This window comes from Elaeis guineensis, chromosome 12 (genome assembly GCF_000442705.2).
Source record: "Elaeis guineensis isolate ETL-2024a chromosome 12, EG11, whole genome shotgun sequence".
In the NCBI taxonomy this organism is placed as follows: domain Eukaryota; kingdom Viridiplantae; phylum Streptophyta; class Magnoliopsida; order Arecales; family Arecaceae; genus Elaeis; species Elaeis guineensis.
The window spans coordinates 8,076,084-8,102,747 of record NC_026004.2 but is presented as its reverse complement, the minus strand read 5'-3'; the positions used below and the strand labels follow the sequence as shown (position 1 = coordinate 8,102,747).

Sequence of the window (26,664 nt, the reverse complement as noted above, 5' to 3'; positions counted from 1 at the left end):
CAAGCTGTCCCAAGTTTCCAATATGACAATAGCACAATGTTAAGATGTCGCTGGATATCTCATCCGATCCTAGGAAACCTTCGGTACAAAGGTGGAGCCATCAGTACTAGGCTTCACATAATCATGGTGTGGAGAATGACAAATAACCCGCGGAGAAGGATTCCTCTGTGTGGGACAAACTCGTGACACACTAGCACAGAATGTTGAAACACTAGCATTGCGATTTTTCCACGGCTGCCATAAGATTGAAGCAAAAAGAGACTCCCCCTCCACCCCAGAGGAAGAAAAAGGATACCGTTCCAGCCAAGTTCCATTCAATATTTGAATTGTTCTCTAACAAGCCTTGCATGCTTACAGGTGAAAAATAGATGTTCTATAATCTGAAAATCTTCCTGCGGGTAGATGTTCTTTCCTTTGAAAATCTTCCCACATATCCGGACTAAAGCATTACGGTGCCAGGTATATTGAATAACAAAGTCATTTGCTTTCAGATCAGGCGTGTAAGCTTCAAACAATCCACATTCTGCGATTATTTGGTGTTCGTTGATGCTGACTTACGAAAATGTAGTCTTCGTTACAAAGTAGCATATATCCTTTTTTTTCTTTTCCTTTCTTTTAGTAGAAAGTAGCATGTCTTTGAACATGTCATCGAACCGTGGCCAGAAGGGCCCTAACATAATCACCGCATCGTTGCTAAACCTTACCCATTAACTCACTAACCTACGCATCATATTTACATGCGACCATCCGGTGGTACCAACAAAGCATTGTGATAAGCATGGTCTCCCCCAAGAATAGAATTCCCAGACCGGCAGGGAAAACCCCCTCAAGAATCACTCTGTAAGTAGAGGTATTTGTTTGCACTGCAGCTTGTAATAACTACACCAACACCTTCCAATGTTTCTCCATCATTTTGTTTCATGTTCATTTCTTTCCCGTATCTATTATGCTTCCCGGCCTGCAGGTCAGTATTACTCAGGTTTCACTTGCATATAAATCAAAAGAAAAATCTAACACACAAGAAAATTTCACCTGTTACTTAGGTTGCAGTTACCAAACAATAACAGCAATCTGTAACTGCTTGTCTTCCCAACGTAAATAATCTTCCACCATCTGGAAACAATTCTGGAACAGAAACTGAATTTGAACAAACATTACTCACACATGGTGCAACAATGCCTTCATGGCAGTGCACCATGTTAATATGGCAGGCTAAACTCTATAAAAGATACGCATCAAGGATGATTGAACATCCAGAACAGCTTTAGAAGAAAATAGTTATATTTATACAATGATCCATTGAGAATAAAGCGCACTATTGATTAGCTTACAAAAAATGGAAACAACACAGGCATGCTTTCACGATGAACTGATTAAATATCAAAGCTAGCCTCAATCAGATATACTTCCTATCCCAGACATGTGTCTGTTGAATTCAGATTTCGTGACTCCCCACTTCTGGTTCATGGCTACAGGTATAAAATCAATCCCCATTCTCTCTCACCACCACCACCACAAAAAAAATAATAACAATAATAACTGCATGAACAAAGAAAGTATTCTGAACATGCCTTGACTTAATTTTCAAACATGTATATCTCTGATGCAGTAAATGTTGAGCTCTGTACCAAGGAGAATGCACTCCCAAGAGTTCATCCTACACGAAAAGAATGAAATCAATTAGAAACAAAAGCATGAAAACATTTTACAAGCATCGATATCAAGTGCAGGTTGCCAGTGCACTTGACCTTCCATGTTGGTTCATTCATTTATCGCTGAGAATTAGACCAAAAGGTTTCTACTCATCCTCCAGTGCACAGTGCAAAAACTCCAATTGGTGCATCATTCAGCAAATCACAAATAAAGCAGTTCAAAAGAGAAGCCAACAAAAAACATTGCAAGCCCCACATATATGAATTTTATGAGATTTAGAAACTTAAGCAGGGTTGCTTGGGCATGCGGCATGCCCCTTCCTACTGTATTTGTACAGGTAAGGACGACTGTGAAGATATGGGCAATAAGGCCATTCAAAGAAAAACAAAAACTGCAGCCACAATATAAAGATGAGCAGAATCAAAAAAAGGAACTTCAACACAAAAGTTGGAAACAAAAAAAGCTACACTTGCAAGGAAACCACTGCACAGTGAAGGAAAGACTAGAGAGATGACAGCGGCCAATCATCAAAATGTAACTCAGCTTGTCATATATTCTTAGATAAAATGCCTCAGACTATCATGTTTGCTCAAAAACAATAAGACTATCAGACCACTCAAAGCTTAAATTTATATATTTTACCGAAGGAGGGACTTGAGCCTTCTCCACCCTAATTCTTTTTTTTAAAAAAAAAAAAAATTTGTTCGAAGAGAAATATTCCCAATGCATGTTAGCATAAATACTAGAAGGAGCAAGGTTTTAAGTTTCAGTCTAAATGGTTCAGTTTCAGCTGAAACCTACCCAAAATTGACTGAAATATTTGGTTTTGCTCAGTTTCAGCTGGTTTTGGTTGGTTTCTCTCGTTTCACCTAGATTTGCTGATTTCGACCAAAATTGATCAAAACTGCTTTTCCTTGAAAAAAGATGTTAAATGTCTTTTAAAAAAAAAAAAACAGCAATAAAGGTTTCTTGAAAGCTTAACACCATTAAATAGACTGGCTTATTATATAAATTATGTGCGCCTGTTTCTAAGTGGGAAAAAGAGAACTTTTAGGATCAAACATGTTGGCATTAGAGCATCAATGGTAATGATCTAGCCATGTTTAGTTTGTTGGTAATGCACATTGAACAAATATGATCTAGTAAATTTGCATACACAAAAGGTATAAAGCCATTAAAAAATGGAAAGAGAACATATTTACATGATGATCAACTAGATTAAACTTTAAGCAATAATCCCCTGTGCATGAGCCCAGTTAAGTTTTCACATGTGGAAGCTACCATTGCAAAACAATTATGTCCAGTCCAAGAGACAATAGTAAGAGAGGTTCTCTAGATATTGAAGATGCTAGAGCAAAATGGATGCAAAGTGATGACTAAAATATACCAAGGCTTACTCAATATATCAAGTGTCTTATACATCAAAGGACAGTTGACAATATATAAAAGACTGAAAGGAAAAGATTGGATTTTGATAATAAAGTAATTATATCAAATAAAAAAAATGATGTAGATAACCTATTTTCTCTTTTGTTCTATTTATTGATTTTATTTTGATTCTTTTGACCGAAACCAAGACCCCATGCTAGGGACCAAACTGGAAGTGAAATGGGGTTCAAAACTTGGAAAATAACCATGTCAATAGCTTAATTATATCTTTCTTCCTTTAAGTAATCTTACCTTTTTTCCAATCTCTACTTACTAAAATTGCTCAATTTCAATAATTTTCTACAATCCTTCATTTCTAAATATTCATTTACATCCTGATATACTACGTTTTCTAAATTCACTGGGTACATTCTTTGACCGACAAACAAACAGCAACCTTATATTCGAAAAGCCACGATCATATCAATGCCTTTATCGCTAGGTTTTTGATGATGTCCTATTGCATATTTACTTCATACATCAATGGATCTTTATGTGCCCCTGCTATGCTCATTTTAGTACATGTAAAAATACTATTTATGAGCTATCCTCCAATTCTTTGTTTTGCTAAAATCCAAAATGCCCATGCACTAAACCCATTGTTGATTGCAGCCAGACAAGCGACAATGATCTCTGTTGGACATATGTTCCCCAAAAAAAACTCTAATGAAAAAAAAAAAATAAACTAGTAAAATTCCTATTCCACCAAAGGCAATGATGCACAAAAAGTAATATTTTTAGAACATCAATGAAACTATCCCAACCACCCGGTTCAGGACGTACCGAGCCACACCGACGGTAAACTGATATGGTTCTGGTCCTCACATCAAGAAACTGATGATGGAGGGGGAGAGAGATAAGGAAAGAGAGATAGAGATGAGGAAAGGGAGGGAGAGGTAGAGTGGTGGACGGCCTGCAAAGGTCGATAGAGGGCCACAGAGGGCTTTTGTACTTTGGAAAAATTAAGTGAGATCGGCAAGCGAGTTGCCCAGTTCACTTAAATTCTTCCAAATAAAAAAGGGGCCCCTATGGGGTTCCTGTTTCAAATGAAATAGGGGTACTAAAGGTTGGAGCCCTTCCTTTGCCCCTCCATGCCCCTCTTCAGCCCTTTGCAGTCTCTGCAGGCTATCCTTCACCCTCCCTCCCTCCCTCTCTATCTCTCTCTCTCTCCCGTTCTCCCTCTCCCTCTCCCTCATGCTTTTTGTAGTGTTGGTATGCACTCGACACGAAACGGCACGAAAGCATATCGAACCATGCCATTGGGCAACCAATATAGGCCCCAATACCGGCACACCGATCCTTGATTTTTTACGACCATGGTTTGTCGTCTATTGAGAGAGAAATATGCCCGGCTCCCCTACCTTATTGTCAATATATGAATTGCATCAACCCCTTTTGCAAAAAATGAAACAATTCAAGAGTGAACATATTATTTACTATTTATTTCATCACTATTTGTCATATCAAAATAGGCTGAGGCACTTATAGCAAGGAATTAGATGAGGTGAGGATTTTAGGCCATAGAAATTAAAATGTGAAATCCTCCAATTCCAGCTACTCAAGGCTAGAATACAAGATTTCTGCATTAGTTTGGGCTCGAGACTTATTATACTAAAAAAGGAAAACTAGCATGGGCTCAATCTTCTCTCATGGGGGTAATCTCTTCCCTTAATTTTAGTTTATTTAATACGAAATTAATTGGATGGATGTTGTCTCTTGTTTGAATTTAATAGAAAACAAAGTGAGAGAGGCGAAGCATCTCAAGGTTTTGCTCATACATGCCCAAGATATCGACTACAAATGGCAATTTCTAACTTAGACATGCCAACTTGCGTGAACCTCCTCAATATAAACAATTGTGGGCTTTTACAGTCAGGTAGTTAGAACAAGCCAAAACAAATCCAATTTTAAATAGGTATCGATCAGTTTAACCTTACATATGATAGGTCATATGGATTGGACAAGCCCTAAAACCTTAGACCCAAGCCCCAAAAAATGTGGTGATAATTCAATGGATCAATGATCAACAAGTCCCCCACTCAACACCCCCGCCGCCCCCCACCAACCCCCCCCCCCCCCCCACACACACACAAAAAAAAAAAAAAAAGAAGAAGAAGAAACAATAAAAGCTTGGTTTGGGTGATAGGAAGGCCATGCAGCTAGCAGACAAGGAAAGAATACAAGATCTAAAAAGGAAAATAGAGTGGATATCCATGATTTATTGGACTTGCTTTTTCACCTTAACTTCCTCTCTCCCACTTTGTTTGGAGAGCTGACCCTAAATTCCCTCTTTTAGCCCTATCTTATTTTTTAATTTAAAGTGAATGATTAGCAAGCAAAGCCTTTACTGGGTTTGTAGCTTGAATATAGGTTTATATAAAATACATAAAATGAATATCCTAGTAACAAGATTCACCATTTTTTTTTTTTTTTGAAAATTCATGAATTATTCATGTTCAGCATCGCTGACAAATTATTATGTGAAGAACTTGTCCATTCATGAACATTTCATATATACATTGTTAAATTCATCAAATGCATGTGTAGTTCATGTAGTATTAAATAGTTCATGCATTCTGGAGTGGAAAAATGGTCCACAGCCATGCTTCAAACTTCGAAATGCTAAGGCAGGCCATGGGCATAAAGGACCAAAATGGTAGCATTGCAGTGTCAGGACTTGGGATTCGAGGATTCATTTGATATTAGAATTTTGTTTTTATCAAAAAGTAAATACAAAATCAAACCTTTCGCATTGTCCCTTATCTTCGAGCCCTCTTCTGCTTCAAACTTCTTCTAGTTGTTTGCTTCTTCTCATCCTTTCATTTCCCTCCTACTATTCTCTCACTCTCTAAAACATACTTCCCCCTCAATTTTTCTTCCTCTTTAGTTCCCCTCTCTCTTCCAAACTTCTTGCATTTTTTTTTTCAAATTTAACAGATTTTTTCCAAACACAATTTATTAACCTTGTCAAGTTATTCCTGAATGCAAAACTTGTGACTATGCTAGAGATGGTTTAATTCTTTTCAATGTGATTACAAATGGAGCAGGTATGGGTTGAGGGTCTTTTGACCTACCTCAATTTGACCGTTCTATCGCATCATAGAATTCACTCACCACCTACCCCTACCCCCTTGTATCCTTTCTTCATATTCCTCCCTCTATTTGTGGGCACTCTCATCTTTAATACATACAACCCTTCAAGCAGAGAAATAAAGAAGTGCTAGGAGTGAAAGGGTGGACATGTTTACATACATAGTAGGAAATGATTTGTGAACAACCAGGAGATCACAACCATCCCTTTGGGGAAGCTACTAGGTCGGGTCTGGATACCTCTGAACCAACTTGAGCCCCCTTGGGAGAATGCAGACAGTGTCTCTACATTTTAACTCAAATCCTACCCATCCAAGAATTGGTCAAATATTGAGTTCAAGTGTAGCCGTCTCAGAAAGATAGGGATCAGTTCAACTAAGGATTGAGTCCAGGTTCAGTTGCATTGGGCACATATTGGAACCGGGGCTAAGTCTAGATTGAATTTGGTAAAGATTGGGTTGAAGTTCAGATTGCAAGCAGACAGCATCATCTTGAAGGCTTAATTCCCTTCATGCTCTCAAAATTACACCACTGCAAGTGGATCCTTGTCATCCATCCAGAATAATGGGATACGCTAGTTCTTTAAATCATAAATCCTAGGAACTGTCTCTCCTTTAATAATTTGCACCATGATACATATTGACCAAAGACTTTTATCTTCATGACAGGTCATTCAGAAAGCCCCCTCATGTATAGAAGTTGAATCTAGAATAACAAAGTAATAATCATAACTATATCAAATAAGTAAGCATTTTCTATTGATGATGCTGATTCCCCCTCTATTAAAGATGTTAATAGTTTGGATCCTGCCACATATGATTATCCAAAGAAGCCCTATATCCAATATGGAACAATTGGGTTCCAATTGCTATGTTGCCAGCGGCATAAGGTCCCTCTTTATGTTAGACTCCATAGAAAGAAAAATAATCATAGCTTCAAAATAGACATCAAAAGAAAATGTTCCACTCTTGACTAATTTGATTTTGAATTCTGAAACTATAACAAGACACCAAAATGATCATGTACTTTTTTGGCAACACCCAGCCAGCTCCCATAGAGCCAGTGTCGTCTAAATTCAAGGCTTCAACAAAGTCATTCGAGTTCTATCTGAAGCATCGATAGCATGACTAAAGTTCAATAAGATATGTGGTGATAATAATGTCTTGAAGAGTGCTCTTATGTTATCAAACACAACTTCTTGTCATTTACCTATGGGCTTAACTTAAACCAAAACAAAAGGCCTTCATCCATCAATCTTTTCTGCTCTCAAGAGAAGCATGCAACTAACTTATGTTAGCTTTAAGCAGTAACTAAAAGGTCAAAGATTAATTATTTTTAGTCATAGTCAATAAAATCATAATTTACACCACTGACCCTAGATACATCTCATCGGGAGGGCTTTGGGGTATTTATGATGGGGTTCAAGATGCTCTAAAATGAAATCAGGTGAACAAATTTCAGTCCTTTCTCTTATGGAATTTTATAAACCAAAAGTGATTGGTTGCGCTCAACATGACTCTCCCATCAGTTTCTGCCTTTTCCTTCAACATTTTGAATACTAGTTCCTCTATATCATTCATTTTCTTCTTCCTAGGTCAAAGAAGTCCTGCATCAAATCTGAGAACTAAATCTTATGATTAACATTTCATTTTGCACAGAAACAAATACAGATTAATCTGAATCTTATGATTTAGATCAAGAATCAAATGAGCTCCTTTAATCTTCATATTAAATTAAAACTTACCTTATCCTTACAAACCCTCAGTTTGTTTCCTAGTACCAGACCTTAACCTTTATAATCAACTATGCTCTAAACATAAACTGGAACATGCAATTGGAGATTATTCCAAACATTTATAGATCCTAAAATTGTATACCTGTAACCGATCTTACCATCTGATGTAATCATACCAACCGAGAGACAATTAAATAGGTGACAAATAAAAAAAAAAAATAGCTGCAAGGAAAGAAGAGGAAAAAGGAGAAAAGAATAGAGCAAGAGGGAAAGAAGGTGAACACCAAGATTAAACAAACCAATATAAGCCTTTTAGTCAAATTTTACACATGATCGGTTGTTGACATGTATAAACAATAGATAGATCAAAAAAACTAATTGAAAATAAAAAGAAAAGAGGACAGTTATGCTCGCAAATATAGCATAAATTCAGACATGGAATGCAGAATTTCTTTAAGAGAAAAAAAACATGATGATTGACGAGTAAGAGAGGCAGGACAAGCAAAAGAAAAAAAAAAAAAAGGAGCGAAGCATGTCAAGTGCAGCAAAAGACATTTAACTTCTTAAAACCATCAAAAGACAATTCCAGCTATAATATAAATTCAGACATGGATGCAGAATTTCTTTTAAGAAAAAAGTATGATGATTGACGAGTAGGAGGAGAAGAAAAGAGAAAAGGAGTACATGGGAAAAAACACATAAAATGCAGCTAAAAACATTCAACTTCTTACATCCATCAAAAAAAAATAAAAAGTCCAACTGGTCCAGCCCCATTTCCTTTCCTTTTGAACAACTTAAATCTTATTCTGAAAACCCAAAAAATCTCATAACAGGTCACTTAACCTAGCAACATCCAATCATTCCAAAGTCTAAAAACAAAGCAAATCTAACATCACAAAAAAATAAATGAAATCACATCCCTCAAACCACAACATATGCATCTGATCTCAATTGAAAGATCCAAATTCTGATTTCACTTTAATGTGCTATTGCATCCAACCAGCTTCTCTATGCACCTTTCACATATGGGACATCCTTCGTTGAGCACTATCTCAGCTCAACCAGCAGGTGCTGCACCTCAATTATGTTTCAATACTACTATTACATTTCGGCTATGTTCCTCTCTCCCTAATTAATCAATCTATTATATGCTGTGTAGGTGATCCACATTCAAATTCCACATTCTTGGTGCATTATCTAACCTTCAAAGTTTGCATGCAAGTGTTCATGAGGGTGGATGGTGGCATTCATGGGATCAGCAACATTGTAGCGACAAAATGCAGCACCACAGACTATCTAATGATACTCATTCATAACGTGTTCATAGAAAGAAACATAGTATAAAGTGGACCTGAGGTGGCCTAAAACAACCACCCACCATTTTTATAAAGACATCCTCAAAGACCACATCACCTTTCCTCAAAAGAAAAATATATCTCTTCTTTCTGTCTCCTTAAACCAATTTTCTTTCTTTATTTCCAAACTGGATCGCGAGTAGCAGGAATAGAAAAGGCAAAATATTGCAAAATATTCTAGGTCACTAAGGATATCAATGTGGCTAGTTTAAGTCATACAACTGCATATCAGAAGCATTCTAAACCAGCATGAACAATTACCTCTAAAAGGCATCTAATCTAATCCAAGCAAATGCCACAAGCATGTCAAAAGTACCTGGACAAAAGAAACATTTATTGAAAATTTTACTTAATTAATCTAAAATTAAACTGATTAGGAAGAAAAGAACAAACACTGCTACCAAACACAGTCGCTAATAGCATAGTGCACAAAAGACAAGGGCTGACTAATGAATCATAAGACACTTAGCTAACCAGCATTTAGCCAGGTTCAAAATATTGCAACCAGCAACAAGGCAATGTACTATCCAAAAAACCATTTAAATCCGAACCGAGTTTGACATCTTACATTAAAGTTTGCTAACCTGAAGTAGCAATGCAATTTGGAACCGACTTCTTACCTCACCCTTGGACCTTCAAATTGGGCAGGGGATCTACTAGAGAACCTTAATCGTGTATATTAAAATAGCTGGATAACATTTCCTTTAACAAGCAGATATGGTCACATATAGCATCAAGAAGTTGCAATTATAGTTCAATAAATCGTTTACGTGATTTTGCTATCATCCTGGTACTTGACATTGATCTCACCAAAAAAAAAAAAAACACAGAGAAAGAAAATAGAAATAAACGGCAACAAGATAAAACACCGATATCCAGAAGCTGTACCTCCAACTATTCTCAATCCAAATCCTCTTGTCGGGTCGACCCAGTGTTCCCATGGCTACCAGAATTTGCACCAGTTCCACCAGAGCTGCCACCAACATCATTCCCACCACCTCCAGCATTGCTAGCCTCAGCTTGCGACCCAAAACCCCTCAATGGCCAAGGCAGCGAGATCCTAAACCTCCTCTCTACCGTCCTTGGACTCTGAGTGCTCCCATCCCCCGATGCCCTAGCCGCTGACCCACCGGCGCCACCAGGATCATCAGCTCCCACAGGGAGCCCACCCTGAACCGGCGCCCCCCTCCGGTTCTCATAGTCCGGATCGTCTGTCGGCAGCTCGTACCTGCACACAGGGCAAGAGTTGTGCAGCTCAAGCCATGGCAGGATGCAGTCCTTATGGTAGATGTGCTTGCACGGCATCTGCTTCGCCTCCTCCCCGATCTCAAAGGTATCCTTGCACACCGCGCACTGAGCCTCGTCAGAGGCTAGGAGTTCCACAGTGATCTTGATGTCCGACAGGGAGGCAACGGCGGACTTGGACGCCGGCGGGGTGCCGTAGCGGTTGGGGTCGTTCTCGGCGAGCTGCTGTATCAGCTGCTCGAGGCCGGGGCCGATGAAGTAGTCGCCGAGGTTGCCACCTAAGCCGGGGCCGCCCTCGAGGACGATCTGGATGTTCGCGCCGCCGGAAACGAGCTGCTGGATGTGGTTCTGGAGGAAAGCCAGCGGATTGAAGGGCTCCGGGCCGCCTCCACCTCCGGGGGCAGAGGAGCGGAAGGAGTCGGGGTCGAAGAGGCCAGCGAGGTCGCTAGGGTTGCGAAGGTCGAAGCTGGCCGGGGGCGAGGAGGAGGAGGACAAAAGGAAAGAGAAGGGGGAGGGGGAGAGGAAGAACGGGTCGGAGGATCGGAAGGAGAAGAAGGAATGAGGGCTAGGGTTAGGGTCGGGGAGGTCGAACTCCTCAAGGAAGCCGCCATGGCAGATGGGGCAGGCGATCTCGGCGTCGGGGGATGGGGTGAGGGTGACGGTGCGGTCGCACTGGTGGCAGAAGTAACGCTGAGGGACGGCGGCGCCGCCCGGGGCTCCGGCGGACGACATGGCCAAAGATGGAGAGGGGAGAAGGACGGGCGGAGAGGAAGAGGATTTTGTGAGGCCTCCGCGGCTGGAAACTAGAGGGGAAAATAGGATATCAGTCGGTGAGGCGAGCGATGGGTGCATCGCGTGCCCGGTAACGCCCACTGTCTCGGGGGGTGGGACCCAGGGGTACCGCGGGCCCCGACGCGCGCAGCTCGGATGCTTCTGGAGGAGGGGGGCCGTATCACGTCTCGTAAGCTGACGTCAGCGTGTTGCGATGACCGTCAAAACAATGGTGATAATGCTTGAGGACGGACTTTCCGTCCTTTTTTGAGTGCGGCGAAATAAAAATCTCGGCTGGATTTGCTTCTACCTTGGGAAGGCGTTATCAGCGTCATCGTCGTTCTCGTCGTCGCCCTTCTTTTTTTTCTTCTTCTTCTTCTTTAATTAATCAAAAATATATTTTTTTTATAATTAAATTTAAATATATTAATAATCAAATAAATAAAATTTTAAACTAACCAATTTCATCAATAAAATAATCAAATTACTCAATTTTAAAAAAATAGATCGATTGATCTCAACATTATTTATTCGATTTGTCACGTGATCCTATGTGCATGCTAATGAGCTTTGATATGACGCAGAATTTACTGACGTGATCAGAAAATACTGATGTGGCTTCTAATATTAAGGAAAAAGATTGTTTATGATTCGGATTGTCTCATTTTGTATGACCTCCATCCAAAACTCTAGATTCCTCATCTTCTTCATATTCGATATCTGTTTCTTCACTACAATGCCAATCTCGTCTTCATCTGACAAACTTACCTCTTCATCGGTAAAAGTGAAGATCTATATGTTCCTTTTTAGAATCCTACCATTGTTGATCAAAAGTTCTGCGGCAGGTTGGAAGATACGGATTTAAAAACTTGATTTAAAAATCCATGTTTGCTTGTAGAGTTCTGTATTTTATTCAGGAGTAGTTCTTTCTTTGTATAATTTGGGAGTGGTTCCTTTGTATCTACCTTTGGTTGCCGAAATAGTGGACCCCTAATTTCGCTTTCCGTCTGCTAAAGGTTTTTGTCTCTCTGTATGATTTGGAAGTAGTCTCCTAATTTTTTATGCTAAACAATCTTCTGAATAGTGGACTGTAATGCATGTCATTGGATATTTATTCAAGAATCAATTTGATCAATACTGTCTGTTCTTATTCAGACAACTATTTGTATTTCATCTACTTTCTATTGCATTTGTGATCTTATCTATGTCTTTTGTGACAACTGAAATAGACCTGTTATTCTGACAAAGGATTTACAGTAATTACTAATTGATTAGTGTAAGCCCTAATTTTTATATAATTGTGTCAATTGGTGAATGTTTACACGTATTTTTTTAATGGTTTGCGGCATGAATGTAGTTGTTACTGTTGTTATTCATCATGGTAGATCATTTGTTAACCATCCTACATTTGATTATATTGGTGGATCAGTAGTAGAGGTAGATGATATTGATATTGATAAAGTATCATATTTTGGTATTATTGATAAGTTAAATGAGTCAAGTTACAATAATGTAGACAAAGTGCACTATCGAGTATCAGGAAGGGATTTGACGTATAGTCTTAGACTTTTATATTGTGACCAATAAGTTTTTGAGATATTTAATCAAGTCAACCATAGAGGTACAGTGCATCTTTATGTTGAACATCAATTGGATATACCATGATGTTACTAAGAAGTATTTTGATACTGCTACTGACAATGTTGATAGAAATGTATGTAAGTTTGCAGATAACACTGAGAAGGATGCTCAGACTAGTGCTCACAATGATAGTGATAATGATTGTGATACTAATGGTGATACTGATGACTATGATAGTGATTTTGTGGATGTTCATGTAGAGGAAGCAGGTGATACAACTGATTGTGAAAGTGATTATGAGGTGGAAATGCACATGTACAAAGATTTAGGTCCATCCAATCAATTCTTGAAGGATGTCGGTGAAGGACAAATGCCTCAATCTGATTATTCTGATTCTGATGGTGATAGTGATGATATTAACAAAAATGATAAATGCTTTGAGGAGATTAATGTTAAGATAGAAACAAGAGAGTCCTAGGAATGGTTTCTAAATCTACTCCAGATGGACATTGGCTCTGCACAAGAGAAAGCTTGGGTTTTTATGTCAGATTAGCAAAATGTAATATAAAGCATTAAAGTTTATATTTTTTTTCAATTTTTTTCTATATAATTTCTTATTACAATTACACAATAATTTGTGCCTTTTCATTTTAATGTCTTGCAATGCAGCGTCTAGTCCCTTACTTCTAGCATCTTTTTGGAGGGGTTGAGCCTAAGTTTTGTATGAGACACATAGATAGTAATTTTCAAAAAAAGCACAAAGGCAAGGTTCTTAAAAATACATTATAGGAGTTAGCACTTGCCTACACTTTACAGAAGCATGAGGCTGCATTGGAATACTTGAAGAATATAAGTGAAGAGGCTTATAAGGATATCAAAAATAACGGGGATGCTTCTCAGACTTGGGCTAGAGCTTTCTTTACAGAGAGAGCCTGTAGTGATGTTGTCCAAAATAATATGGCAGAATATTTTAACTCATACATTTTGAAGAGCAGAGATAGACCTATTATCATAATGTTGCAAAAGATCAGGATCCTTATGATGATCAGGTTAAGATACAAAAAAGAAGAGCTGAAGGAGGAAGAGCTGTAGCTTCTATCAATAGCCAGGGAGGAAGAGATAAGGTACAGATAATAAAAGAGATAGTGCATCAGTCTATAGCTCCCAAGAGATAGTGCAGGTATATGTTTACACATATTTACTTTAAATTAGTCCATAGCTCCGAAGATTTTTCCTTTATACTATCTAATTGACTTCTTGCCTCGATCATTTCTTTCAAATTTGTGGTGCAGGGTGGCTGCAGTACAAAACAAAAATCAATGGTTAATGAACAGCAAAAAAAGAAGTAAAGAAGGTAGGTAATGGATTGATTAATTTTATTTTTACATTATCTTTAAAATATGATAACAAAAGATTTTTAATGGGTGATATAAGCCTCAAAAGTCTCTATTGGCTATGGGATATATGTTTCATATCAAAGTGAAATATTTTATATGACTGAGAGATGCAGGGTGAATGTAAATTCTATATCTAATGTCAAGACATAGGTGAGATGAAGACTATGGTAAATTCGATTTTATATTAAATCATCAACTGCCTAACATCTATACATGTGGCTTTGTAGGACTCTACCAACGATTATACCTCAAGGGACTGCAACACAAGGGATACTGCCACAGGGACACACTGGCAAAGGAGGACAGTTATAAGTAATTAAACATAAAAAATGAAGTCAAGGACTCCCAATCAGTCAAGCCAAATATCACAGCAGTGAATATGCAGTTTCTGTCTTGTTTTGGGATCTTGGTTGATGTTTTGTTAACTCTGTATGTTGGCCAAGAAAGAATGTTAAGAGTTGTTTTTGTTTTTGACTATAAAAATCTTGTTGTTTTGACTCTACGTATGTTTGCTGATCATGGAATTGTAAGTGTTGTGACTATTGAATGTTTGAGTTGGATAAGAAAGATTGTTATTGTTTTGACTCGGTTCTTGTTTTTGTTGTCAATCTGAAAGTATTCTAACAATGAAAACTTTTTGTTTGAAGCTGTATGTATAGATATTGATATGAGTTTTCTCCAATATTGGTGATATCAGCTCCAAAGCTGAAATTACATCATAACTCATGATCTAGAGAGAGAAAATAGTAATCAACATGCTTCTTTTTAGCAAACAGAACTTTTGATTGCTAGTTTTATTTTTAGATGGTGCACCCTCAAAACTCTAAGCCTGATTAATTATAGTATACAAAGATGAAAGTCAAGTAATTATTGAATATTTCAATTGTAATATGAACAAAATCATAATTAATGGAGATCACTAAAAACCCAAACAATAAAATTTGTAGGTGCAATAATGGATCAAAATGCTTCAGTCTTTCATTAATTCAGTTAATATGGCATCATGATAAACATTCTAAATATACTAAAAATATGCCCAACCTAATTGACAACTACCCTTGCACATTTAGAATTCATAAATTATACCATCATACCAACATCATGATTATATCAGAGGTTTATAACCCATAAAAATATAGCTATTGATACAAACAATGTAAACAGAGCCATTTTTCTAAATCTCTCAAGCCGAGCCTATGATTTCTACAACTTTTCAATCAGCTGCATCTCAACTTAATGAAGCCTATTTGCTTCATTCTCAACTGCAGCAAGCCTTGTTTGATGAGCAGAAGTCTGCAAATTTTTATTTTTCCTTCTTAAAATCTAAATTTCATTACACAATTCGGGAATCACCATCATTGATCGAGAATACATAGGAGGGTCTATCCAATCGAAGTATCTATAATATAACTCCTCATCCTACACAATCAAATCATCCGACAAATAAAAAATAATAAATATTTGAGAAACAGGATATCCGATTATTAAAACATACTTACATGATAGTTAGGGCAGCCTACAAACCTCCTATCAGGATTATCTTTAGTCCACGATGTCCACTATCGAATAAACATATCATAGTTGTAATTTTTTGACCAACATTGTTATTCTCAGATGGAGCAGAGTGTCGGGATGAAGATGAAATCTTGCTTGTTAATGAAGAGGCTAAACTAAAGCTAGATGACTATATCCATGGATTAGAAGGGACTAAAGAAGGAGAAAGCATAGAATTTTGGGTTCATACTTGTAAGGAACGATTTCTCCTTTGCTTTTATCTTTCCATCTCCATTAACTTTGTTTACTTCTTGAAACCCTAGATGAGGACGATAGAAAGATGAAAAAAAAAGAGGGCTCTGGTCGTTCATCCGAATTACAAATAATCTTTTCCATTAATATTAGAAGCCACGTCCGCACTTTCTGACCACATCAACAAGTTCTGCGCCACGTCAAAGCTTATTAGCGTGCATGTGGGGTCACGTGATAAATCGGACAAATGGTATTGAGCTCTGTCGGCCCGTTTTTTTGAAATTGATCAATTTGGTCATTTTATTGACCAAATTGATAAGTTCGAAACTTCATTCACTCGATTGCTAGTATACCCAAACTTTATTATATAAAAATATATATATTTTTATTTTTATTCGGAGGATAAAGCATTGCTGTCATAAATTTTTATAGTTGCATTTGTGCGTGAGGCTTTATCTTAGTCGGGTGGCAACTCGGCTGGATTGAATTGGATATAGATCAAAAAATCATCAATTCAAATTTGATTTATTTTTTAAATAGATTAAAATTTTAAATTTGAATTCTATCTATTTATTAAAAGAATAATCCAATTTGATCTGCTTAATGTGTTTATTAAATAGATAAAATTAAGTTAAACGAATTAAATAGGTCGGATTAAATAGATCAAAAATAGATTAAATAGCTTTTAAACAGATTCAATAGATTTTAAATGGATTAAATAAATTAAATGGATTAAACATATTATTTGATCCAATCCGATCTGAATATTAAATAGATTAAATGGGTTAAACGAATCAAGTATCTAAAATTTAAATTCGATCCAAATATTAAACGGATTGAATTGATTGATTTATGATCTAAATTTATTTAACTTAAATTTAAATTTATTTATAATAAATTAAATATAAATTATATTAATAATTTAAATCATATTTTGCGGATCCTAAAAGCATGAGTGCAAAATGGAATAAATGGCCAAATTGGTTTGGCTATGCGGCCAAGTGACAAGAGAAACAAAACGAGGCCCAGGCCTGTCACCCGTGGGATAACCTGGCGTGAATAACGAAGTTTATGTGATTTAGGAGGAGTGTCATGTGAAAAGGAAGCTGCTGTGTCACGTGCTAGACTTTTTAGGGGCCTCTTGATATTTTTTCTGGACGAATTAATCATCCATATTCATATGCAGGAGTCTTGTATTAAATTTAGATGAACCATTTATACATATACAAGATTATTTCCTTGACAATTCCGTGCCATATTGGATGAGCTAAATGACGTATCAAACTAATTGATATCAAGAGGATCTTATTGACAATTTTTATGGTTGAAAATTTGACGATTACATTGATTGTTTGAATCAAGCGGATATTTTGATGAACCATCATGATCTCTTTTCTTATCGCTCCTTAAGCTATGGAGTGAGATATTAGGAACTGCTAGCTTGATCCATAGCAACCTGAATGCATCCTTGGGAACTTTGGCTTAATAAGAATCTCAAGTAACTGATTTGAGGATCGACATAAATAAGTGATCCTTGTGCCATGTTTTCCCATAAAAAGTGCAAATCCAATCCAATTTGTTTCTTGTCCTTGCATAAAAAGCTGAATTGGCTGTCTATACAATAAACAAGTCCTCCAATGACTTTGAATTTTCATGACATACCAAATAAATTTATCATGGATGCCGGAGGATCTTTATTTATTAAAATATAACATATTAAATACAATGATTTTAGATCACGATGGATTGAATTATCTCGAGAGAAATAACATTGATCATCTCAAGTCACCATAATGACCCTATCTAAATGATCAAACGTCACCTAAGGTGGACCACCTCAACCAATGTATAGTAAGATTCATGGAAGCCATTCAACCTGTGCTTGTTGGCTCATATGGCATGCATCGTGATAAGTATAAATACATGTATGATATAAAAATACATGCAAGAGAATGTATGTTCAGTTTTACGTCAATAAAATGTCACTTCCAACACGTGTAAAAAATGCATGAAGATAAAATTTGGTACTGATGTTGGTTGGAGAGTATGGTTATGTATGTTAGCATCTTTCTGCCGAATCACACTAATATCCCTGTACCATTAGGTAAGTTAGTAATGCATTGTCCGGAGCTTGGTGGTTGGATATGTCAGAATTGTCCGCTTATCCTTCCATTCCATATTCAAGAAAGGCATGATTTAAATATATATATATATATATATAATAATTGTAAAAAAAATTATATAAATTTTTGTTAAAAATTAATTAAAAAATTATATATTATTTATAAAATAATATATTTAGTTATTAATACAAAATATATAAGAAAATCCTAGCTTGTCAATGAGAAAAGCGTTATCAAAAAAATATATATATATATAAAAATCATGCCTGTATGTATCCAATGAGTGAGTGCTATATGTAATGGTGTATATCATACACAAAAGTTTGAGACCATTACTTAATAAATATTAGCTCATCACAAATAGCAAATTATATTATTTCATACACTCAGTATCAATTAAATGAAAAATTATTGATGTTAACTTAATAATTTATTTATTGAGCAACCATCATACTTAATTTAATGTTGCAACTTGATATATATATATATATATATATATATATATATATATATATATATATATATATATATATTAAGATAATATAGAAAAAATGAGTCACTTCCCGTGGAATATGCTTTTGATAGCATATAAATATATATATATATGCTCATATGAGCAGATATAATGTAAAGTTATAATTAAGATAAAATCTGTATGATATATAACGTATAATTTTTTTAAATTTTTAATTAATTTTAAATATAATATTATAATAAAATAAATTATAATAAATAAAATTTTTAATAATAAAATTTTTATTATATTTTAAATAATAAATTTTATTGATATTAAATATTATTAATATTGATGTCATTAATATCCACATCTGACATGAGCACCTCACACACCGTAAATCTATGCAGCCGATACAGTAAATATGAGAATTAATTTTAATAACTTATAAAGAAAGAAAATGTTTTGGTCTCGTCAATGTTGTTGCCGTGAATCTAGTCAGGTTCGGCAATCCTCGTCATTAGCGTCGGAGCCCCTCCCCATTTTTTCCACCGCCCTCTGCTCTAATTTCATCATCCGACCGTCCGAAAAGCGAAATAGCCCTCCATCCCTCTTTTTTTTATTTTTTTTTTTATGCCGCCTTCTTATTCTTTCTCCCCTCCGTCTCGTCAATCCAGAAGATGTAATCCCTCCTTATCTTTCCCCGTCCACAACGGGAAAGGAGAGGAAGGGAGAGGGAGGGAGAGGGAGAACTAAGAAGAAACCTTCAGAGACAGGAGAAGGACAGGTCTTAATCTCTGTTCCTTTTTTTTTTCTCTAGATTTTCATATAATTTTATCGAGCCTCAAAAAATTAATTTCTTATAAGCTGCATCCGAGATCAGTTAGAACATGACCTAACAATTGTGGCCTCGAAGCGTCTATATATATATATATATTCTTTTTCACGAGGACAGAAGCACACGATGGTAAGAAAAGCGCTGTCTTCGTTGAAAATAAGCGGTTAAGTGTTTTGACAGTTTGTTTTGGTATCAAAACCAGAATATCTTGAATAAGTCCTTGCCGGATACCAACGCTTAGCTCACCGTACGTAAACGAAGCCGAATCCGCCTCTTCGAGAGTTATCTGACCGGAGTTTTGTGATCTCTTCAGTTCAAATAGAGAGACAAAATCACAAACACCTGGTAGATCCTTGTAATTTTTTCTTTCAGTTGAAAGAGATACCGGGATGCGGAGGACTTCTTCGTTGCTCGCCTCCTTACCCGTCTCTTCTTCAGCGAGAGATGCCGCTGCCTTTCGAGCTGAGCGCCGTGTCATCCTTCCACCATCTCCTAGAAGGAGTGCTGCATCATCTTCTCGTGAAACCGCCCCCAATAAGAACATCCGGGGTGGAAACCCGGAGTTGGAAAGCCTGGTGATCGAACGATGTCGGTTGGAGGCTCTTACAATCGAAGATGCACTCGATTTGTTTGACACTGCAGTGAGTGCGAGCCCGAAACCCTTAATTTATGCCATCAACGTCCTCCTCAACGCCATCTGTCGAATGAAGCATTATCCAATTGTTTTCTCTCTATATAACAAACTAAATCAAATGCAAGGAATCCCGCCCAGCATCCACACATACGGAGTCCTTATCAACTGCTGCTGTCGCATGAATTGGGTGGATTTGGGCTTCGGCGTCTTTGGGGACCTCCTGAAACGTGGCCATGTCCCTAACGCCATAATCTTCAACTTACTTGTCGATGGTCTCTGCTCCAAGAAGAGGGTAAGTGAAGCAGCCATGATGTTCGATAGAATGTCTCTGATGGGATGTCAACCAGATGTGTTTGCATACAGTGCTCTCATCAAGGGGCTGTGCAGCACTGGTAGCATGGGCTTGGCACTGGAGCTGCATCAGAAAATGGCCACCTTGGGTTGTTGTTGCAAGCCTGATGTGTTTACATATAACACAATCATCCACTACCTTTGCAAAGAGGGAGCTGTAAGCAAGGCTCTCAAACTGATCGATGAAATGGCTGATGCTGGTGTTGCCCCAGATGTTCGCACTTACACCAGCATTATTCATGGGCATTCCACTTTAGGCCGCTGGAAAGAGGCAGCCAATGTTTTAAAGAAAATGGTTGATCGAGGCCTTTTGCCGAATGTGGTGACATTCAGCATACTGATGGATTCACTTTGCAAGCATAAAAAGACTGCAGAAGCTCATAAACTACTTGATTTGATGAATGAAAGAGGTGAAAAACCTAACGTAATCTCATATACTATATTGGTGCAAGGATATTGTCAGGAGAGCCGTATTGGAGATGCAAAGAAGGTCTTTGATTCCATGTTAGGTAAAGGTCTTTCTCCTAATTGTTATACGTACTCTGCCTTGATTAATGGATTTGTCAAGAATCAGAAAATGGATGAGGCTATGGAGCTATTCAAGAAAATGCAACAGCAAGGTTTGAAGCCTAATATTATCACCTATAGTACTTTACTAGATGGACTATGCCACCTTGGAAGAGTGGAGGATGTTGGAAGCCTCCTTGATGAGATGGTTGCACAAGGGATCCACCCAGATATAATCACTTACAACTCTATAATTCGTTGGTTTGGCAGACTGGGGAAGTGGAAAAAAGCTTTTCAGTTTCTAAACAAAATGATAGAGCAAGGAATCCATCCAAACATTGTGACACTAAATGCATTGATCAATTTCATATGTAAAGAAGGAAAAGTTCAAGAGGCGCATAGATTATTGGAAAAGATGATTAGTGGGGGTATGGAGCCTAATGTTGTTACTTATAATACACTAATGGATGGTTACTGTATGGTAGGGCAAATGAATGACGCAGTGAGAGTTTATGATTCAATGGTTTCAAAAGGCCATAAGCCCGATGCTACAACATACAATATATTAATTGATGGATATTGCAAAAGATGGAGGATTGGTAAGGCTCTGAGTCTCTTTAATGTAATGTCTCGTAATGGAGTGCAGCATACAACAATTGTATACAACACCATATTAGCTGGAATGTACCGTGTTGGTAGGGTTACCGATGCTGAAAAATTCTTTGACAAGATGCTTGCTGCTAGGGTATGTCCAGACCTTTACACATTCAACATAATCTTGGATGGGCTTTGCAAAAACCAATGTATGGATAAAGCTATGAAGCTACTTCAAGATGCATTATCATCTGATGTTAACCTTGACATTATCTCTTTCAACACCGTAATTGATGGTTTGTTTAAAGCTCGTAAGATCAATGAAGCCAAAAATCTCTTCAATATTATCCCTACCAAAGATTTGAAGCCAGATATTATTACATATACAAAAATGGTGAATGGATTAATAAAGGAAGGGTTGTTTGATGAGGTTGATTGTTTGCTCTTGGACATGGAGAAATCTGGTTGTCCTGTAAATTCAGTCATGTTCAATGTCATGGTTCGTTGTTTACTGCAGAAAGATAAGATAGAAAAAGCAATGGAAATTATTAGAAAAATGAAGGACAAAAGCTTTTCTTTTGAGGCATCAATTGCTTCTCAGATATTCGAGGTGTTATCAAAGAATGGACAATATCATCATTATCTGAATTTGCTTCCAGATTTTCCGAGCACCGTGCAAAGTGACGAAGTCACCATGAATCGTTAATATGAGTTTGCTAATAATTGTATAACAAATGGATATTTCAACGAAGTTGCCTTTTTTGTGAGATCTGATTCTATCACGTGTGCTGACAGACTACTAAATAAAATTTAGCCTCGAATGCTAGATCCAGCTCTTTTAGGAACTATGGTCCTGGAAACAGGTTTTGTATGTCTGTGGACCTACTCCAGTGGTGTTGTCGGGGAACTGGAGACATCATGGTTATGGGAAGGGCTGCGCCAAATGATTGTCTTCTGCCTTGGACAATGACATTGCAATGGCCACCATTGAGTGGGGAAGCCAGGCATCTGAATTTGATTGTGCTTGCTTTTGAGCAGATGAAGAGATGAGTTCAACATGTTCCTTGAAGATAATGGTAGAATTGTAGCGAATTTGAAGGGTGAATTGCAGAAGTCCGCTATCACTGAACTTACTGGAAGGATTGTGTTGATATTTGGCATGGATTGCAGCTCACATTTACATCCAGTGTGACAAGCAATGAGGATCCAAATTCACACAGACATTCTAGATTGCCAGTTTGGTATAACAGGCACCTTCTGTTAGAGTGATGAAATAGGCACTGGTTGTGATCAATTGGGGTTTGGCTTTATACTTGTAATCTCTGTTCAGTTTCAGCTGTTGATGATTGTTGAGACTACTACTGTTTATGCTTTTGTTGTTCATCTTCTCTATCATGGTGTAATACTGTTCATTTCCTTTACTGTACTGTGGTGTAGTATTGTTTACTTCCTTTACTATAAACTACATATTACGGTTTCATCTTGTCTTTCACTGCCACTTACTACTCTAGATGCTAAAATGTGAGGATAACCTTTGCATGTTATTGACAGTGATAGTTTTCCTGCTATGTGTTCACCAACTTTCCAAGTTTTCTAACCGGAGAATCTTGCGTTGAGACCTTATATAAAAAGATAATACTGCTAAACGTTTCAAACAGTTTCGATGCTTATTTGTAACAAAGGTTGTCAAAATAGTCATTATCTCTTAGCCTATTATAAATGCTTTATGTAGGAAAGATTGTTCAGTGAGCCTAATATTTTACTATTACTCTGCAGATTGTCTTGTACAATACTATTATTTATAGGTTGCCGGAAAAAATGAGATAAGGTCACATATATTCTTCAAAAAAAAAAAAGGATCACAGATTTTTCTCTCAAAGCATTATTGCTTCTCAAATGTTTATTTTATTCTTGAAAGATGGATATGATATCATATTAAATAGATCTTCCTTATGAGGTCTTATTGAGTAACAATATGTTCATTGATTCATTGCTGTATTTGAGCCTACCAGTTTTGCTGATTGTTCGCTTTCATTGTGTTGAAAGAGGGTATAGATGTTTGGCAGGGAACAATTTGAAGATGCCATGAAATCTTCTGCAGTGACTATCTGTCATTTGAAAGTCTTTCAAAACCGGCTGCCTTGTTAAACATCACCTTATTGGACACATTATTGGGATTGCCAAGGAGGGGGAAGTCCTGATCTAGAGGAGGTCATGGCTGTTGTTGTCAACTTGCAATTATGATGGGATCTGCGTGTACTTTGAAGGCATGCCTGCAAAGAGGTAGTGGAGTGTTGCTATAGCAAAGTAAAATCAAAAGCTTTGGCAAAGAATTGCCACTCACAATTGTATCCAGAGCAACTAATCAATGGCAATTGTGATCCAGAATGGTCTCTAATGGAGATTGTTGGGGTTACAGAGCAACTAGGGTTATGAAAGAGCCCAGTTGAGCTTGGACAGTTGGGCTCAGCTTGACCACATGAAGTGGGTGTGTGCTCGAAGTTGTCATTCAATGTAGTTAAGCTAAAACCGTTCAAACTTTATTTCTGAGGCAATCGAACAAACTCTTTTGCTCAAAGCCCAAGCTTAATGCAAGTTGGTAGCTGCTCAAGCTTGTCTTGTCCATAAGGTGAGCCCAAAACTGTCTTGACGATGGCTGATTTCTAACTCAATAAGCCTGATTGAACTGGTTATTGAATCAAGCCTGTGCTTTCATAGAGCAGCTTGATTTGTTTGCAGCCCTAGAAGCACCCATCAACACATTACTTGAACCGTTTACATTAACATCAACCATATGAACTACATATAAAAGGGTCACACCTAGCCTTTTTTTGGCTGCATTTTCTGATATCCTGTGTTAATGCATTGCATGACACACCGATTTTGTGATTCTGTAGACTTGTCATGATACACCATTTTGATCAAATGGAGGACATTGGTGCAACTCATCCAAATTTGAGCTGATAGCTAACAGGTGTACTTGTTTGATACTTGTACTCTGACAAATTCATCTAGAGTTTCAGCTCCATTTGAGAGCCCAGAATGTTGCTTTTGTCAGTTTTACTACTGACTAATAACTCCCCACAAATCTCATTTAAAAAATGTCCTTATGTAGGTGTTTATTTTCTTAAACCCTTGTTTGAAAAATGTAGCTGAACAAAGCCAGCCAATCTCCTTATGCTTGATTAGTTTTGTAAACATTTGTGCTATTGCTTTCCAAAATGTTTTTATTAGAAGTTTATATGGGGACCATCCACATTGTAAAAGAAAACTCATACAGCCTTTAGCCAAGTTAAGGTGGTATATTTTGTTGAGATCATGTAATAATGCTTGCCAAATGTGAATAAGAGAAACTTATACTAATGTTGTCTCGCTGTTCTTTCCCATTGGAACTGGATGTCCCAACCCACGAAAAGTGAATGATGAAATTTTCTGAAGTATGCTTGGAATATAATGTGAACAGCTTTCTAATGGAAACATCTGTAGAAGATTACTCAACCAATGCTATTGTGAAATCTTTTTCTAGGGTATTGTGATTTGGATATATTCTAATACATTTGAAATCTAAAGCTTAAATTAACGCTAAAAAGAAATATGTTCAATAAATAATTGCAAACTTCCCTCTTAAAATAATTGTGGAAGTCTTTTTTTTTCCTCCTCTGATGGATAATGGAGGAGGCCAAGCGCTGCCCCCAACATTTATTAGGGAATAAGAATTGGCATCAAGACAGAGTCACAGAGCTAAAAGAGAGCTCTGGAGAAGGAAGCAAGGGCATAGAAGATAATAACAGTCCGTTACAATGAATGCCTCAGAACAGCTTCATTGAGACCACAGATGCAAGCCGAGTGGATCACGTAGGCTGATTCATTGAGAACACTCTCTTTTAGTAGACTCTCCCTTTCTATCTCAGTTATGATAAAGGCAAAGGGTATTTTATTCACCTTAAGTTTTTCCAGATTTGGTGTCCAACTTACTCGACCCAACTTGACCTGTAAGTTGGGAGACCGTGAAACTATGAGAGAAGTAACCGGATTATATCGTCACTATATCTAGTACTATTTCTTTTTGAGAGAACAGGTGGTTTCTTATGAAAGTATCAAACGTGCCTTGGAACATACCAAAGCTGTATCAACATCTAATAAACTCTAGTCTCTTGGGAAAGAGTCCATGCTTCATAGCTCATGAGAACACCAATTGAGAAGATCTACATGTCAGAATATTGCTACTTAAAATTTTGTACAATTGATTCTTAACCGAGAACTGACAGATTCTGTGGATTGGAAGTTGATATATAATTTTTTGATAGTAGAATTTGTTGTGTTTGGATCTTCTTGGTTTAATATATGTTTTGATATACAATGGTTGTCGCCTATCTCTTATTACTATTTGTTGTGAAAAAAATTCATTGTTTATAGCTGACATTTGCCAAATTTTGGAAGCAGGCTCCACCTATACTAGCATCATTTCGGCTGCAGCAAGAAGAGGCTGTTGCATCTGCTGGCATGAAGTCACTCAGGGCATTAGCAGTAGTTGGAGTTGGTGTATCTGGTATTTTAGGCTTTGCTACCATAGCATCTGCTGACGAAGCGGAGCACGGCCTTCCACCCCCAAGCTATCCTTGGCCTCAAAAGGGCATTCTTAGTTCTTATGATCATGCATCATAAGACTATTGCCACTTTTATCCACTTGTTTCCTTGAACTGTCATTGTTCTATATAAATTGCATGCTTCCTTTCGGATTAGATGGATTATGTAATTGTGGGGGTTTGTTATATTTTAATAGTTGAGGAGATACAGGGGTCTAACATTATTCCAAGTTTTTAAAAGAAGCTCCAAACGCCAACAAGATCTCGATATGAAATCAAACACTCTCTTAGATAATCCTATTATTTAGCAATTTGTTTGTAACTGCAACTATATATTGATGTGAATTATGAACAAAAATTGGAACGGTCACCAAGTATAACAAGAAGTTTGTGCTTCTTGTCATTCAATATCTCCGATTTCATTTCGAGATCTTGTTGGTGTTGCTTACACTGAAGAAGAAACAGGCTATGGCTGCTGAAATTGAGGTGGCTGATGGTCCTAATGATGAAGGTGAGATGTTTACTCGTCCAGGTAGACTAAGCGATCACCTTCTTCGTGAAGGAAAGATATGACAG

The 26,664-nt window shown here is 37.2% G+C and overlaps 2 protein-coding genes across 4 annotated transcripts; one reads left to right on the top strand and one right to left on the bottom strand.

The window, feature by feature from the left end:
- Positions 1 to 1,229: 1,229 nt before the first annotated feature.
- Positions 1,230 to 11,396, bottom strand: LOC105055443 (E3 ubiquitin-protein ligase RING1-like). Of its 2 annotated transcripts, XR_012135912.1 has the most exons (3): positions 10,150 to 11,396; positions 9,523 to 9,577; positions 1,230 to 1,657 (listed from the first exon to the last, which is right to left on the bottom strand). XR_012135912.1 is itself a non-coding variant. In XM_010937254.4 (2 exons), the coding sequence occupies exon 1, from the start codon at positions 11,356 to 11,358 to the stop codon at positions 10,162 to 10,164; it is 1,197 nt and encodes a 398-aa protein (XP_010935556.2). In that variant the 5' UTR covers positions 11,359 to 11,396; the 3' UTR covers positions 1,230 to 1,657; positions 10,150 to 10,161. The 2 variants fall into 2 exon arrangements, 1 of the variants encoding a protein (XP_010935556.2); XM_010937254.4 differs by lacking the exon at positions 9,523 to 9,577.
- Positions 11,397 to 19,095: 7,699 nt separating this feature from the next.
- On the top strand, positions 19,096 to 26,367 carry LOC105055444 (uncharacterized). 2 transcript variants are annotated; one of them, XR_012135847.1, is made up of 3 exons: positions 19,096 to 19,365; positions 23,549 to 24,131; positions 25,946 to 26,367. XR_012135847.1 is itself a non-coding variant. In XM_010937255.4 (2 exons), exon 2 carries the CDS (start codon positions 19,806 to 19,808, stop codon positions 22,206 to 22,208), a length of 2,403 nt encoding a protein of 800 aa, XP_010935557.1. In that variant the 5' UTR covers positions 19,105 to 19,365; positions 19,619 to 19,805; the 3' UTR covers positions 22,209 to 22,986. The 2 variants fall into 2 exon arrangements, 1 of the variants encoding a protein (XP_010935557.1); XM_010937255.4 differs by lacking the exons at positions 23,549 to 24,131; positions 25,946 to 26,367 and adding an exon at positions 19,619 to 22,986 and having other exon boundaries at positions 19,105 to 19,365.
- The last annotated feature ends 297 nt before the right edge of the window (positions 26,368 to 26,664 follow it).